At 46.8% G+C, this 16621-nt stretch overlaps 1 protein-coding gene across 2 annotated transcripts in view; it reads left to right on the top strand.

Annotated features, from left to right (window-relative positions):
* Positions 1-16621, top strand: part of LOC126998692 (reelin-like) — a 438128-nt gene that overhangs the window by 283106 nt on the left and 138401 nt on the right. For both annotated transcript variants that reach the window (XM_050860695.1, XM_050860691.1), the window contains one exon: positions 1354-1439. In XM_050860695.1, the coding sequence (XP_050716652.1) occupies positions 1354-1439 (86 nt within the window). The remainder of the gene's footprint in view (positions 1-1353; positions 1440-16621) is intronic.

Below are 16621 nucleotides of genomic sequence, written 5' to 3'. Positions count from 1 at the left end.
TTTTCTGGCCTCAAGAGAGTTGAGTTCCCAGTGAAACATCCTTTGGATACACAAGTGCAAATATCATCATGCATCTCCTTGGGACTGAACTAAGACTACAGGAATCTCTGCAGTGGATGGGCCAGGAAAGAGCCAGATACGCAACACCAAAGAGGAAGACGAAGAAAACAGAAAAGAAGGACGAGGCATACCAACCTGGAGAGTTCAAGGATGAAATCTGGCTACAGTGAGGAAGGTGGCTTGTGACACTCACCCTTGAGTGAATAATACCTTTATAAAGGGGGAACCCGATACCTTATCCTACTCCAAAAAGTAAACAAGGTATGAACAATCATATGTGAAGATTTAATGCGAATCAAACAAATACAAACGGCAGGACACAGATGAAATGGAAAAATATCTTGAGCAGCCAATATCTCGAAAAGTTATTTACAATTTAAAAAAAAAATTCACAAAATAGACAAAAGTTCTGATAGTCTATTGTTAGGTATCAATAAAAAAAGTACAACTAAAGTGCGATTTTTTGTATTTATAAACTTTTCAAAAATGAAAAAAATGTAAAACGTGAAAATTAAAGGTGTAATTTTTTTTTCGAAAACAAAATAAAAATTACAAATTTTGCAAATACAAAATATAGATATATAAAGAAAGTTTCCATGGTATTTTTTTTTTTTCAAAACGATAAACTAAAAGCTAAAAGCTGTGAAACAAATCAAAACTTTTTATTTAGTTGAAGTATGCCCTGCCCTTTCCCCAAATTTCATGAAAGTCACAGAATCTCGTAGATTAACAACAGCACACAACATACTAATGTTTCAAAGCCATAGGACGTACCATTTCCCCAGGAGGGACCTCCCACGCGCTCCCCTAAGTCGCTTGTGCTCCCTGTCCTATTGCTTTGTAGGAGCCAACAGTGAGTGGGGGAGATGAAGGGGACGCCCACTTAACTCATAGACGGGGCAAGTCGACAGATCCTTGGAGGGGCTAAGAATGGGAAGGGCAGCTGCATGGAGATTCTCCCAGGTTGATATAGAAAGTGATTATTTTGGAAGAGAGATCATGCAAATGTTGAACATATTTTAATGACTATTACGTAAGAATATAAAGAAATGGATTTGGGCAGGGTATATGTGCGGATCTCATAGCAAATGAACAACAAGAGTGAAAGTAGCAATCTAGAAATTGTAAGAAAAGTCAGAGCAGGAAGAGGACCAGGTAGAGAGATGATGCTAGAGCATTTTCCGAAGCATGCATGGTGGAATACGTTATTATCAGCCAGAGGGGTAAAAAACACTGGGAAAGGCCTTTCTCCTATACTGCTGAAATTGATGATTTTTCCATTCTACCCTACAGAGCTGTACTGTGGCCACGAGCTCTCCATGTATGTGATGATGTCCACGCCTGCTGAACCCGCCTTGCTTCAGACCACGGACCTACAGGTGAGAGAGAGAGAGAGAGAGAGAGAGAGAGAGAGAGAGAGAGAGAGAGAGAGAGAGAGAGAGAGAGAGAGAGAGACTTTTACATAGAGTTATATAGAAAATCAGACTACACAGACCCCATGGTCCAGACTAGGTGATTTAAACCTAAGTGCTTCTACATTAATCAGATGGCTCCAAAACTTTGCATTCCTACTCGAGTTAATATAAAGCTGAAGAAAGTGTCGGTCGAACTTGTTTTTAAAGGAGTCAGTCGTGTTACACTGGACCACTGAAGGTGGGAGCTTATTCCGTTCTCGCACTACAACGTTGGTGATTGATTGATTGATTGATTATTGGGGCGTTTGTCTTGGCGCCGCAACTGCAAGGTAGGGGTGGGTGATAATCCAAATTTTTTTTTCCATAAATTAAACCACATAATCTTTGCATAAAGACATGAAGATTCTGAAAGTTTGAGCTCTCTAGCTCGATTTTATATCCCCCGCACGTTGAATCAAAATTTTATGGCAAACCGAGCTTAGTCTGCAACTGACCACCATGGAGAGAGGAGCCAGCTTGCCAATAAACACTGCAGTCAGTGTTCATATTTCCACATTTATCGAATTTATATAAATGTACATCGGGCAGAGATCACTCCTCTTAGATGGCCAGGTTCTCCAGCGACTCCTGGAACCTTCCGTAGTCCAGCATCTGCCTGTCCCCCCGCTTGCCCAGCAGCACCATCAGGCATACCCCAAACTCTGTGGCGGTCTTGTCTCGCTACTTTCCAGAGGGCATGGTCTTCCTTATTCGGAACAGAGGGTCGGCCTTGGGGAGGAGGGTGGTTGTGTCCCGCGCGTACTGAATCTCCAGTTGAGCCTCTTCCTCTTCTCCTTCTCATCATTGGAGGTGGCCAGGAAGTTCTCCACCTGCTCTGCTGAGGTGAACGGCCCGTTCACCTCAGCGGAGCAGGTGGAGCCCTTCCTCATCTTGTCCTCCATCTGCTTGGATCAGAACAGCTCAAGCTCCCTCTTGTCCTTCACTGCCTGCCTGTAGAACCTGAAGTTGCTGGTGGCCCCCTCCCTGAAGTCCTTGTACCGCTGGAGGATGTGCTGCCGTGACACCGCGCTCAGCTTGGCAGACTTGTGCAGCCGGTAGTCTATCCAGCCGTGGTCCCTCTCCGCCGTCATATTGTGGGTCGGGGCATCCTCAATATTGGCGGCTTGCTGCTCCACTGGGAACTCAAGTGGGAATCTCTCCTCGTCGATCCCATAGTCTCGGCGCTGCCTGGCCAGCACCTCCCTCAGCTCGGGCAGCATCAGGCCGGCCATCTTTACCAACTCCGTCTTGTACTCCTCCGCCAGGCTGGTCAGTCTCCAGCACGTCCGCGCCGTAGCTCCTTCACGCCACCTAGCAGCTCCTCGGACACTCCGTCGTACTCTGGCTTGTCGAAGGTAAAGAAGTTGTCCGTTACCTCTTTGTCCTTGCTGTTGTAGATGTCCTTGAAGAAGACCTTCAAGCTGGAGTGGGTGGACTCCTTGCTGATCGTCTTGGCGTAGAAGGGCTCGACCTGAGGAACATGAAAAACATTAGAATAATAATTATTGGGGCTTTACGTCTCACAAGCTGCCAAGGCCATTTAGAGACGAGAGCCACTTCAGGCGGGTCCTTTATTTGCTATATGTGGAACACAATGAGTAGTGCAGGAATCGAACACGCAACCTCATGGGCAGGAGTCCGACGCGCTGACCACTATACCATCGCGACCACGAAAAACATTACAAAAAGATACATTCGGCGCTAATATGTATATGTCTGTTTCAATGTAGTTCTGCTATTACTCAAACATAAATTAATTAAAACCTACCATGTGGACCCCGAAGCAGGCCCACACCACGAACACAGGGATGAGGTAGGGCAGCTCCATCACCTCCCTGGCGAGGCAAGCCAGTCGGTTGTTGATTCCGGGGAAGGCGGTCAGGAAGTCCCTCAGGTCGGTCCAGTGGTAGAGGAGCATCGCGGCGGCCCGGGACAGGCACCCGAACCTGGCATCCTTGTAGACGAATAGCACCGGCTGGACCTCCCTCTCCTCGAGGAACACGATGAACTCCTTGTACCGGTTCCACATATTCTCGATGTACTCTGGCGCCACCAGCTTTAGGCACATGTCGAGGGCCTGCCCGGCCACAGAGCTGGACTTGCTGTCCACCATGAACGCCTGCACCAGCTTCTCCAGCTCCATCTCCGCCTCCACTTTCCTCACCACCTTGTTGAATGACCTGGCCAGCCCGAGGGTGGTGTGGGATGAGCAGAACAGCTGGCGCGCCGGCTTCTCCTGGCTGTGTCTCGGCGAGGACCTCTGAAAATCCCTTGTTGTGCTGGGTGATATCAATCATGTGCATGTCCACCAGCTTGTAGATCTCGCTCTCCTCCACCCCCCTCACGGCGGCCAACAGGCTGAAGGCCATGTCAATCTGCATCGCGATGTCCTTCGTGGTTTCTCCTTCGATGGGCAGGATAGGCAGCGGGAAGGGGTTGTCCTTGCCGATGTGAATGCCCTGAGCATTGAAAGCGCCCACGTGCTTCTTGGTGCTTGAGTCCGTGTAGTGGGTGAGGGTCCTCCCCTCCGCCTTGGCCTGCGCCATCCTGTCCACCAGCAGGTCCAGGGACTGGGCGTCCAACATCTTCAGCATCTCCCTGATGTTTTTCCCGTGGGGCATCGTGTCTATGTCAAAGCTTTCATCCTCCTCCCCTGGGATCTTCCAGGTCCTGCCAAAGCAAGAGTTGGCCACCTCTACAACAGCTTTGACCGATTCAAGAAGCGAGTCCCTCACCACTCAGGTTTGCTAGAGCTTTGTAAACATCATCCCTGACCTTCCTCTCACTAAACCTCACATGTCTGTATCTGGAGGGCATCGGGTAGGGATCTTCGTTTTGGACCTTTTTCTTTGTCCCGGGATTCCAGGATAAAATTAGCCCTAATCCCGGGATCCCGGGATTTTCAGTTGTCTAAAATTGCACATTATACCTAGTTTCCCTTTCAGGTTTTTGATGTGCTTAACATTAATTGATATGCAGAAATATTACTGTAGATTGACTGTCTTTTTAATTCTACTTAATTTAATGTTTAATTCCAATTTTCCAGTATACACTTTGTTCCTCAACAAAGTAAAAGGAATATGAATAAGAGCTAAAATATGCTTCGTTTACTACTTTATTTTTGTTCTACTTCCGAATTCCAATGCGACTGACGTAGCTGAGTTTGAACTGGCTCTGTGGCTGACTCAATGGACGGTCCGAGGCAGGGAGGGGAGGGGACAGAGGGGTGTCGTTCTGGCCGTAGCTATCTTAAAATATGTTATTTTTCATACTCTTTTCGGTATGCGACTACCCAAAGATGATAGTTAGACTTTAGTCACATTACATGTCCAACATAAAAAAACGTTATGTATCATCGTAGCAATCAGTAGCTAAAACGTTGGGAACTATAGTAACAGCGATCAGCTGTGCGGGCAGGAGACAGACAGACAGAAAGTCTACTGTCAACCGTCACTGGTCGGTCACTCACGCGAGGAGGGAAAGTGTGCTGCTTTTTTTGTAATTTTGTTAAGTTGTCACGCTCATCTCAATGCCGTATACATACAGCAACGTGGAATATGCAACTTAAACTTAAAACTTAAGTGCCATTCATTTAAAACATGCAGGACATCAAAGCTGCTGTAGTGTAGATACGATTAGTTTGTCCCTATAGCCCACTATACTGCACTGGTCAGGAGGACAAAAAAGACAAAAAATTCAAGCCAAGGTGCGGGGGTTTTAAATTCACATTAGACCCCAGGTTATTTAGTGTTTTTCTTTCCAAATATACCAAAGAATTAGCACCCCGAGTTGTGAAAAGATAGTCCGACTTTTGCCATTTGGCCATCATTATCACCCCACCCTAGCAAGGTCATGTGGCGCCGAATAAGAGATTAAAATGAACTATATTTTATAACTATACCAAACAGTGTTTAATTAAAAACAGGTAAAAGAATGACTCAATAAATGGACAATAAAACCTACAGGAGGTTGAGGACGCCAGCCTCCTGAAGGAAGCCATAAACATCATGTCCCGGGAGGAGTGCCTTCTCCCACAGCACAAGAGAGAGAGAGAAACTCCCATCTCCGCCCCGACACCAGGGAAGGTACCGCTCTCCCTGGTCCCCCAGACTGGAGCACTCAACCAGCAACTGCCGAACAGCCAGGGGACCAAACAGTCGCCACAGTAGGGCTGAACTCCCCGGGACATGAGGAAGCCATGTGTGAATCTTGTGTGACCCATCCTAAGGCGGACCAGAACAGTCTCCTTCTTACGACTTCTTAAATGGGGATACGACCAGGGACGCACAGCCCTTGTTGTGACTTTCCCCATCTTTGTCGTGGCAATCACAGCCGCCCACCTGCGCTGCCACACACTCTGGAGTGCAGACCGCACGGTGGGATACCAGTCCCAAATTGGAAGAGCCCACTGTGAGGGAAGGCGAGAAGCAGCGGCCCGCGCCACCTCATCGGCCTCCTCATTACCACGCACAGAGACGTGGGCAGGTACCTAACAGAAGGTGCCCACGCCGTTTTGCTAGAACTAGCCAGCTAAAAATATCTAAAACGATCGGGTGGGTGCTCTTAAAATCTTATATTGCGGACAGGGCTGCCTGTGAGTCAGAGTAGATAGTAAAAGTATCGACAGGCAAAGTAAAGATGGTGCGAATTGCTTTAAAAAAATGGCAGATAGTTCTGCGGTAAAAATTGAGGCTAGGACAGGTAAACTTCCAGAACGGGAAAACTCTGGAAAGACAGCTCCAAATCCATGGCCAGCATTGGATTTGGAGCTGTCCGTGTATATTTGTACAGAAGTCGTGTGACTAGCTATGTGGAACAGAAACAGCTGTCGAGCAGTTGCCGTAAAGATGCTTGCATTGTTAAAGTTGAAGTACCGGCAGAAGTGTGTGTTAGGGAACTCCCACTGTGTGATGGGGGGTATCTGATAAACTGCTATTGGCAAGTATGGTAGTGAGAGGTCACCAATGGCATTCCGGTATTATCAGGGCTCGGCGACGTATCGTTGCAGTGGGAAAGAGCTGATTGTAGTTCCCGCATGGAGAAGGGAACATAATATGTTTCAGTGTTTAGAGATGAGAAGTCTAGCTGGAGTCTCTCCTGTTCTTCCAAAAGCCGGCGTACTTCGGGAGGCCTAGAATCCCGCTTAGACACAGCAGCAAATGCACTGGCTATGGCGTCGGCAACTTCGGCGCTCCCTGCTATTATGTTGTTGATTTTAAGTGCAGATGATGGGCTCGATGAGAACTTTCCTGCAGTTTTGTGTACCCTTTTCCACTCTTATGTCATTTGTGTCTCTGAGTTAAGTGAGGATACATAACTGGCAAACGAGGACCGCCGTGCTTCTTTTAGTGTCCGGAGTGCTTGTGCTCGTGCTTTCTTGTAGGCGATGTGGTTGAACTCTGTCTTCTGCCTCTTGTAGCGGTTGAACGCCCGGCGTCGGCAAGCCACTGCCTGCTTGCACTCGTCCGACCACCATAAAACGCCGACGTGATGCATGTCCCGTTGTCTGTGGGATTGTGAGTTCTCCCGGTAGTGTCGAAGTCATCACTTGATGTCTCCGTGTGAGTCATAGTCCGAAAAAGCTCCCAGTCCTCTCGATCTAATTTCCAACGTGGTAATCAAGGTGACAGTTGGAATGTGGAATGGGAGGTGAAGATGGGGTAGTGGTCGCTGCCATGTAGATCCACTGATATTTTCCACCTGAAGTCCAGGTATGCATCGGGGGAACTGAGTGAGAGGTCAATAATTGACCGTGTATCTGTTTGAATATGGTAGTGTGTTGGATCACCGGTGTTCAGTATGCAGAAGTCTAGGTCTTCAATTACAGATGCAACAGTGACTCCTCTTGTGTTGCAGGTGGCATCCTCCCATAGTGTATGGCGATTGTTGAAATCGCCAACTATTAAGCAGGGTGAGGGCAATTGGCGTACTAGTGTCAGGAGGTCTTGCTGATTGACTGGTGTACAGGATGGAAGATACAGGGAGCATATAGTGTAGGTATGTGTTATATGGATTTGAGAGGCAGCAGCCTGCAATGGAGCGTTAAGTGAGAGCGGATGAATAGACACGTAGCTCCCGAAGGAGCTTGTGTGGTATCTGCTGGAGAGTATATGGCACTGTAATTGCGTGGGGGAGGATGAGCGTATGCTCCAACCAGTGTCTCCTGGAGGCATAGACACTGTGGCTGGTAGTCTTTTATTAGTAGCTGGAGTTCCTCCCTGCTTCCTCGTAACCCGCGGCAGTTCCACTGGAGGATCTTAAATATTCAAGCGCCTACAGGTCTGGGTGACATGACCATACGCTTGACAGTGAAAGCACCTTCTGGGGTTAGGGACATAGGGCTTCACATAAAGATTTAGCCAGGACAGCTTGACTGTCTTGGGTAGCACTAATCGGTTGAAGGTAATAAACAAGGTTTGTGTAGGTGTGAGAATTCCGTCTACCTTCCGTTCCACACGGCGTACTGAAGCCACATCGTAATTTTTGAGTTTGTTTACCAGTCTTTCTTCTGAATAGCGGAGAAGGTCCCGTGAAAAGACATCCCGAGATTGGTTCATGGTAGCATGGGGAGAGCAGGACACTGATGCGCCAGCAACAGAGGTAAGGGCGCAGAGCTTTGAGCTCTCTTCAGGTGATGATACTTCAATCAATAAGCTCCCATCCCCTTGTGGCATGATCTTGGGCTCTTGGCCACAAGCCTTGAACAGGGAACCGTGTACATAAAAATTATCCAGGTCGTTTATCGAGCAGCCATCCACAGACTTGACAAGGATGTACTTCTCATATGAAACAGGGTCATATATATATATATATATATATATATATATATATATATATATATATATATATATATATATATATATATATATATATATATATATATATATATATATATTTTTTTTTTTTTTTTACGTCGCGGCCTATAGCGCCGGTAGGCTTTTTCCCGGTGGGGCCTGATGGTCGGCCCAAGGCTTCTTCCCGGTGGGTCCTGATAGTCGGCCCAGCCCGTTCTGGCGCAGGCGAGTGTTTATAGTGGCGCCATCTTGCATTGGCTCATGCTGCCCTCCCGGAGCTCATCTTTAATCCTAGAATCTAGAGTCCGGGTTGATAGGTGGTCTTCTGGACAGCATGTGGGTAGTTTTAAGCCACTCGGCGGCGGCTGAAAAATCCCAGCTTGGTGGCACCGGGCGGGGATTGAACTCGCGTCCTCCTGAACGCGGTGGTGTTACTCTGTCGATTCAGCCACCGCCTCCCCAATTCATTATTCAAGGAGTGGCCCGTGGAAAATTACCGTGGGAGTCCCCGCCATTTTGATTGAGAGAGCGGGAAGAGTCACAGATCAGGCGGGAAAACTAGGAGGCGGGAGCAGCGAGCTTTTCAAATCATATTCGTTATTACTGCCAAAGCTGAGCTATGTGTGGGATGCATGACCCACTAATACCTAGCGGATGTGTTAGGTTATTAATAAATAATAAATCCATAGCCTTTAGGGCGTTTTAGTGTGTTACACAGAAAACGAGATGTCAGTATGGCGAGAGCTGACATCTTGTCCGCGGCCGAAGCGCGGAGCATTGTGGGACCGCCGCCATCTTCCAAGCATCTCCTGCCCAGACTTCGTCGCGAGCAGACGTCTCTCTCCAGCTTCCCACGCCACGGTTTTCATCGTGGTGGGTTTTTCAGCCTTGTAGTATCCGCAAGTCCAGAGTGACTGTGTACTCAGGTCAGGGAAGCCCGTGGGAGGTAAGGAGGGCACGGCGGTTGCAGAGGAACGAGAGAGGATTGAAGAAGGACTCCAGGCCGAACGGACCACAACGCAGATCAGGGTGTGGCTTCCCCTTTCTCCCACCTACAGCTAAGTAACCATTTGCTAGGATGTTTTAGGATAGCTACTAGGTTGCTGTGCGCTTGGTAATTAATTAATTATTCTTAATTCCCAGCGAGTTTCTCTGTTGCTTTCAATAAACTTAAGAGCAGGTTTTATCTGGCTTTTGCTTACCTTATGAGAGGGGCTGTGAGTCTGATAACTCAATTTTCAGTTATTTTATTTTATATTCTTTATTGCTGAGAATTTACGGGATTTTCGGAAGTCCAGCCCTTTCAAGAACCCCCCCTATATATATATATATATATATATATATATATATATATATATATATATCTATATATATATATATATATATATATATATATATATATATATACAGCAGAGGAGTCAGTTCAAGGGCATAAAAAAAAGGTAACAAATGTTTAAAAAAGAGTTAGAAGAGTGGCCGAAAAATAGGTCAATTTCGGGAGGAGAGGTGTCCTGATACCCTCCTCTTGAAAGAGTTCAAGTCGTAGGCAGGAAGAAATACAGTAGAAGGAAGATTGTTTCAGAGTTTACCAGCGTGAGGGATGAAAGAGTGAAGATGCTGGTTAACTCTTGCGTAAGGGATTTGGACAGTAAAGGGATGAGCTTGAGTAGAAAGTCGTGTGTGGCGAGGCAGGGGGATGGGGGGAGGCATGCAGTTAGCAAGTTCGGAAGAGCAGTCAGCATGAAAATATCGATAGAAGATAGAAAGAGAGGCAACATGGCGGCGAAAATTAAGAGGTAGAAGACTATTAGTAAGAGGAGTAGAGCTGATGAGACGAAGAGCCTTAGACTCCACTCTGTCCAAGAGAGCTGTGTGAGTGGAGCCCCCCCACACGTGAGATGAATACTCCATACAAGGGCGGACAAGGCCCCTGTAAATGGAAAGCAACTGTGCGGGGGAGAAGAACTGGCGGAGACGGTACAGAACGCCCAGCCTCGAGGAAGTTGATTTAGTAAGAGAAGAGATATGAAGTTTCCAGTTGAGATTCTGAGTTAAGGATAGACCGATAATGTTTAGTGTTGAAGAAGGTGATAGCTGAGTGTTGACAAAGAATAGGGGATAGTTACTTGGAAGATTGTTTCGAGTGGATAGGTGGAGAAACTGTGTTTTTGAGGCATTGTAGGACACCAAGTTCTTCTTGCCCCAATCGGAAATAATAGTAAGGTCTGAGGCTAAGCGTTCTGTCGCCTCCAGCCTGGAATCATTCAGTTCCTGTTGGGTGGGTTTTCTATTAAAAGAAGTTGAATAATGCAGAGTAGAGTCATCGACGTAAGAATGGATAGGACAGTTTGTTTAGGAAAGATCATCAATGAACAACAGAAAGAGAGTGGGAGATAGGACAGAACCCTGCGGAACACCACTATTAATAGGTTTAGGGGAAGAACAGTGACCGTCTACCACAGCAGAAATAGAACCGTCAGAGGGGAAACTGGAGATAAAGGTACAGAGACAAGGATAGAAACCGAAGGAGGGTAGTTTGGAAAGCAAAGATTTGTGTCAGACCCTATCAAAGGCTTTTTATATGTCCAGCGCAATAGCAAAGTTTTCACCGAAACGGCTAAGAGAGGATGACCAATAATCAGTTAGGAAGGCAAGGAGATCACCAGTAGAACGCCCCTTGCGGAACCCATACTGGCGATCAGATAGAAGGTCAGAAGTGGAAAGGTGCTTTTGAATCTTCCGTTTAAGGATAGATTCAAAAGCTTTAGATAGACAAGAAAGCAAAGCTATAGGACGGTAGTTTGAGGGATTGGAACGGTCACCCTTCTTAGGCACAGGCTGTATGAAGGCATACTTCCAGCAGGAAGGAAAGGTAGATGTTGACAGGCAGAGGCGAAAGAGTTTGACCAGGCAGGGTGTCAGCACGGAAGCACAGTTTTTAAGGACAATAGGAGGCACTCCATCAGGTCCGTAAGCCTTCTGAGGATTGAGGCCATAGAGGGCATAGAAAACATCACTCTTAAGAATCTTACCAGTCATAACTTCTATTTGGGAGACTGGGGAGTTCCCAGGTTTACGTGAGATAATCCGCGGACCTCTTTGTCGCACAAACTTGTCTTGGGTAGACCCTTTAGGGGGTAGGGACTTCCCAGAGGCACCACCGGGAGCTATGAAGGGCTCCAAGGTGGCGATGAGTGTGGACCGTGTGAAGTTAACCGGGGACAGTCGGACGTCAGGAAGAGAAGCAGGCCAGGGTAAGGTAGTCTTACCCATACAATAAACAATTCTTTCCCTTCCCCACACCCTCACCCACCACGGAGCCCAACACGGAGAGGCTGGATTTTGGGGTCAGACCGCACTCAACAGCCCCAGGGGTAATGGGGAAGTATACGCAGCCACTGCCAGGCGTTTAACGGCGGCCGCGGGACCGTTGCGATCATCCACCTGGCAGTGACCGCTTGACCCTAGCCAACGCATAATCAGCCGATTGATTCAGTGGGGCCACACAGAACCACCCGTCTTACCCTAACCCTCCCACCAAAGGAGCGTGTTGCCCACCGTGGGGAACTACACCCCGCCCCGCGGTGGACTCAACTCCCAGATCAGACAGAGGGCACGGGGAGTATACGGGACGCCACGCACGGCAAACACGTGGGGAGACGAAAGCCCTGCCCTAGGTGGTAAAAGGGCGGGTGCAGGCAACATCACCAGCAGGCCTCCTCTACCGGTGATGAGAGGGGAGCACTTGGTCCACGAGGTCAGCGGACATCGAGCCCTATCGAGGTAGGCAAACCACCACGGTAGGTGGTGCCGCCGACCTCGTTTCAAGCCCCGTCACTACGACAAGGTGACTCCCCTTCGACGGGGACAACGTTGGTGAAGAAAAATAGGTGCAGTCTGAATTTACTTGTCTACATTTAAGTTTTGTTCCATTATTCCTCGTTCGCAAAGTGTCAATTATCATAAACAATTTTGATTTTTCCACATTCGTAAAGCCATTAAGTATGTTAAAACATTCGATCAGTTTTCCTCGGAGGCGACGTTTCTCAAGAGAACATGTTAAGGGTGGAGAGCCTCTCGTCGTAGTGTTTGTTGCCCAAGGAGGGGATCATTTTTGTTGCCTGACGTTGAACACCTTCTAATTTAGCAATGTCCTTTGCATGGTGGGGAAACCAAAACTGTACCGCATATTCCAAGGGTACTACTAAAACTATTGTTTTTGAGTAAAAGTTAAATCAAACAACACAACATTTTTACTGAACACGAATTACAGCCCCGCTGCCAGACAACAGGCGCCACCGCCCGGGAGTAACTCGTGTATATCACTCTTCAGACCTAAATACTCACATTGCACATAGTTGGAAGTAGGAAGATGGAGGAATTCGACGATTTGTTCCTAAAGGATGACTATAAATCACCTGTGCTTAATTCTTTGTATATGCCCCTTATCCAGCGGCAGACGAATTCTCGGTGGGAGGACTTGTGTTTACAGTTCGCATGTACGAGTTCTGAGCCAACTCTAATTTTCTCCATTTTTTAGCTTGATGTCAACTATAATATTAAAAAATTATATATTTCCTCGCCCACACATGATGATTATGTTAAGAGATGATGCAAGAAACGCACCAACATACGAAAAAAATAGCTGTGCTCCGGGATTAAAGTCATAGCCACGAATTAGAGTCGGACAACGCTGCCTATGGGTCAAAAAGATGCAAAATTTCATCAGAGAAGGCAGCATCTTCCCTTCTTTCCCTTGCCTTATGACATTTTCAGGTTGTTATTAATGTGAAATGCCAAGAAAAGAAATATTTCTTTATACAACACCAATTTTCTGGGTCTTAAAGAGCATTATATTCTATATTTTATTCTTCAAAACATTCCTACGGGAATTCGACTTCAGTGTGGTGGTGTGTGGTGGTGTGTGGTACTACTCGCTGATTGACCGATGAAAAGTGTTTACTCGTGTTGGCTCGCGTTTGCCTTTTGGGCAAACACATCACGAAGCACGTTTAATCTCGTTTGCATCTGTCTGCTCCCGTTTGACTTAACGGTGACACTACTGAAAACGCCTATTCTATTCGCTTTATTTGCTGCATCGATGCATTGCTGTGAGAATTTGTGGTTTGACGCGATTTTGACACCCAGGTCCTTGATGCATTGAACGCTTTTGAGTTTGACACCGCGAATTTCGTAATCGAACTTCTTATTTCTTGTCCCAGCTTGAAGGACCTGGCACTTAGCTACATTAAAGGGCTATCTCCCATCTATCAGACCAAGCTGAAATTTTATGCAAATCCTCTCGAAGGCTTTGTCTGTCTTCGTCATTGATAACCGAGTTACCAATCTTTGAGAGAGAGAGAGAGAGAGAGAGAGAGAGAGAGAGAGAGAGAGAGAGAGAGAGAGAGAGATTTACATAGATATTCAGACCACACAGACCCTATGGTTTAGGCTAGATGAATTATCCTGAAACCTAAGTGGATTCCTATTAAATTTTGTGTCACTAAGACTTTGCATTTTTACTTTTAGTGAATATCAAGTTGAAGGAAGTGTCGGTCGAGCTTGTTTTTAAATGAATTGATCGTATTACACTCGATATCTGAAAGTGAGAGTTTATTCCAGTCTCGCTGCAACGTTGGTGAAGAAAATTTTTGTGCACTCTGAATTTATTTGTTTCCACTTAAGTTTTGTGCCGTTATTTCTCGTACGGAACGTATCGTTGATCAAAACAATTAGGATTTCTCCACATTCTTAAAACCAGTGAGTATTTTGAAGCATTCTATCAGTTTTCCTCAGGCGACGTTTTTCAAGATAGAACAGTTTAACGGCCGCTTTCACAGTCACTTTTGTTTGTTTTGATCGTTACCAATGGCGGCGATCGCCGCTATAGCATTTCCACGTGAAACTGGCCGATGGGGTAGTGGCGGCTGCGGGTATAGCCTAGCCCCGTACCTTACTACACACTCTCAACACCTCTCGTTTCCTCTGCAGCCGCCACTATCCCATTGACTAGTTTCACGTGAAATACAATAGCGGCGATCGCCGCCGTTGGTAACGATCAAAACAAACAAAAGTGACTGTGAAAGCGGCCCTAAAGCCCCGTTCACACTGTGCCGACTTTGGGCCACGACTACCCACGACTCTAAGGTACACGAGGTCTTGGGTGTTGATGTGAAAGGGTTGGGCATGTCTTGAAAGAGGTCTTGAGACTGTTGCCGAATGCTGCTACTAGTTGGCCGAATGTCCCAGACAGTCGGCAAGACACCAAGGCCCGTACCAAGAGTCGTGAAGGTCGAGCCGCGTACCTTCCCTTCGACAATGTAGGCACGGTCTTAGACCGTGCCTTCAATCCTTACCAAAAGTCGCTCGGGAAGGTAAATGCACATACACACACTGCAGCCTACTTTTCACCTACCAGATATAATGCACGCACACGCATACAAACACACAATGCTATCCATGGAGGTATAATACCTCCATGGTGCTATTACAGCCATAATTCATTCCGTCTGTCCACTCGTGAACGTAGATGTGGCACCTGCGCATTGTGAGTTTGTGATTGCGTGAAGATCATTTGAATGTTTGTGTATCCAAAAAATCCTCAAACCATCGTATATGAACCGCAAACAGAAGATTTGCATCGATAATATACCATACAAGAACACGAAGAACAACTTTGTATATCAAACAGTATAGTTTGACCATACACGAACGATCTATAGCCTTTTAGATACTCATATTTCATCTTATTAAGGGATATAAAGTGACATGCGACTCTGCAAGTGTCTATACATAAAGAATTTTGATGTTGCATGTATAAATAACATGGGTAGCCTAATATATTCGAAATAGCCTAGTTATTATTTATTATTTCATGTTTTTTTCTTCCATTATTAATCGTTATTTGCATGCAGTAAATTATTAAGATACCCTTTGTTTGCACTTGCAAGGGGAAGGCTTCCTGGCCTTCTTCATTGATTCCTTCCTCTTCATCATGGTGATGGACGGCAGGGCAGGTGAGAGGACTGACGGCAATGCGCAGCGTCCCGCCGTTCCTTAAATACCGCCCCCCCCGCCCCGTACAACGTTGCCGAGTCTTCCCGAGTCTTCCCGCCAACCCGCACTCCCGCAGTGCGGCGCTGTTGCCAGATGCGTCCGGACGAACGTAAAATTTCCCGTTTGACGGGAAATTTTTACGACTGACGGGAGCCTCTTACGTCTGACGGGTGAGCGTTTTACGTCTGACGGGGCTGCTCCCGTCAGACGGCCGTGATGGCCCGGACGGTCGTTAAATTTCCCGACCGTGATTTGAATTTTAAAAATTTCCGTGCGGACTATTCCGCGCCACACACCTCCCGGACCAACGTGGCTACTCCGGTCATGCGTACCAACCCTCCCGACTGTACACAATTTCACTAACGTTTTACGTAATATGCCCTTACGTTTGACGTATTCGGTTGCCAGCTTCCAATATTCGGTTGCCAACTACCAATAAACCTTCGTACGGGAGCAGTTGGGAGCATATACGGGAATGTGTGACCCTAGCTTTAGTGAATATCAAAATAGAGGAACTGACCGTCGAGTTTCTCTTTCCAATCAATCAATTGTTTTTTTTCTTTTATTAATCAGTGATTGTGTTGCACTGGACCCCTGGAGATGGGTGTTTATTCCGTTCTCGTACAACAACTTTTGCGAAAAAAAAATTCTTGGTATGTTTTTTTTTATTCTTCGTCCACTTTAGTAAAGCTATAAGCATAGGCGTACGAGCCAGGGAGGTTAGGGGGGCTGCAGCGCCCCAGATTTGGACTGACAAACAGGTAACATCACGTAGTCACTGAATCGACACAGTCATTCCAGCGATATCCCATGATCCTATGAAGGCACTTGGTACCAAAGACATCGACACTTCTATCCAAGTCACTATTGTGTCCATGTCTCACAGGCGCAATGTCAGACAGGGACCACAAGCAACTTAAAGATTCGAATCTTTGTTCGCCTGCTTCGATATCGACAACGCTTTATACTATTGCCGAGCGAGTCCACAACACTGAGGGTCCGTCCTGGTAAGATTCATCGTTGTTATGTACTACGTTACCAAGGTATATGAAGCTCGGGCATTCGACCAGGAAGTGCCGAACAGTCAGGGGGACAAAACAGTCATCACTGTAGGGCTGAACTCCCCGGGACATGAGGAAGCCATTTGTGTATCTTGTGTGACCTATCCTGAGGCGGGCCAGGACAGTCTCCTTCTTACGACTTCTTACATGGGAATAGGACCAGCGACGCACAGCCCTGGTTGTGACTTCCCCCATC

Source organism: Eriocheir sinensis, chromosome 2, assembly GCF_024679095.1.
Source record: "Eriocheir sinensis breed Jianghai 21 chromosome 2, ASM2467909v1, whole genome shotgun sequence".
In the NCBI taxonomy this organism is placed as follows: Eukaryota; Metazoa; Arthropoda; class Malacostraca; order Decapoda; family Varunidae; genus Eriocheir; species Eriocheir sinensis.
This window is presented reverse-complemented; position numbering and strand designations above follow the sequence as displayed.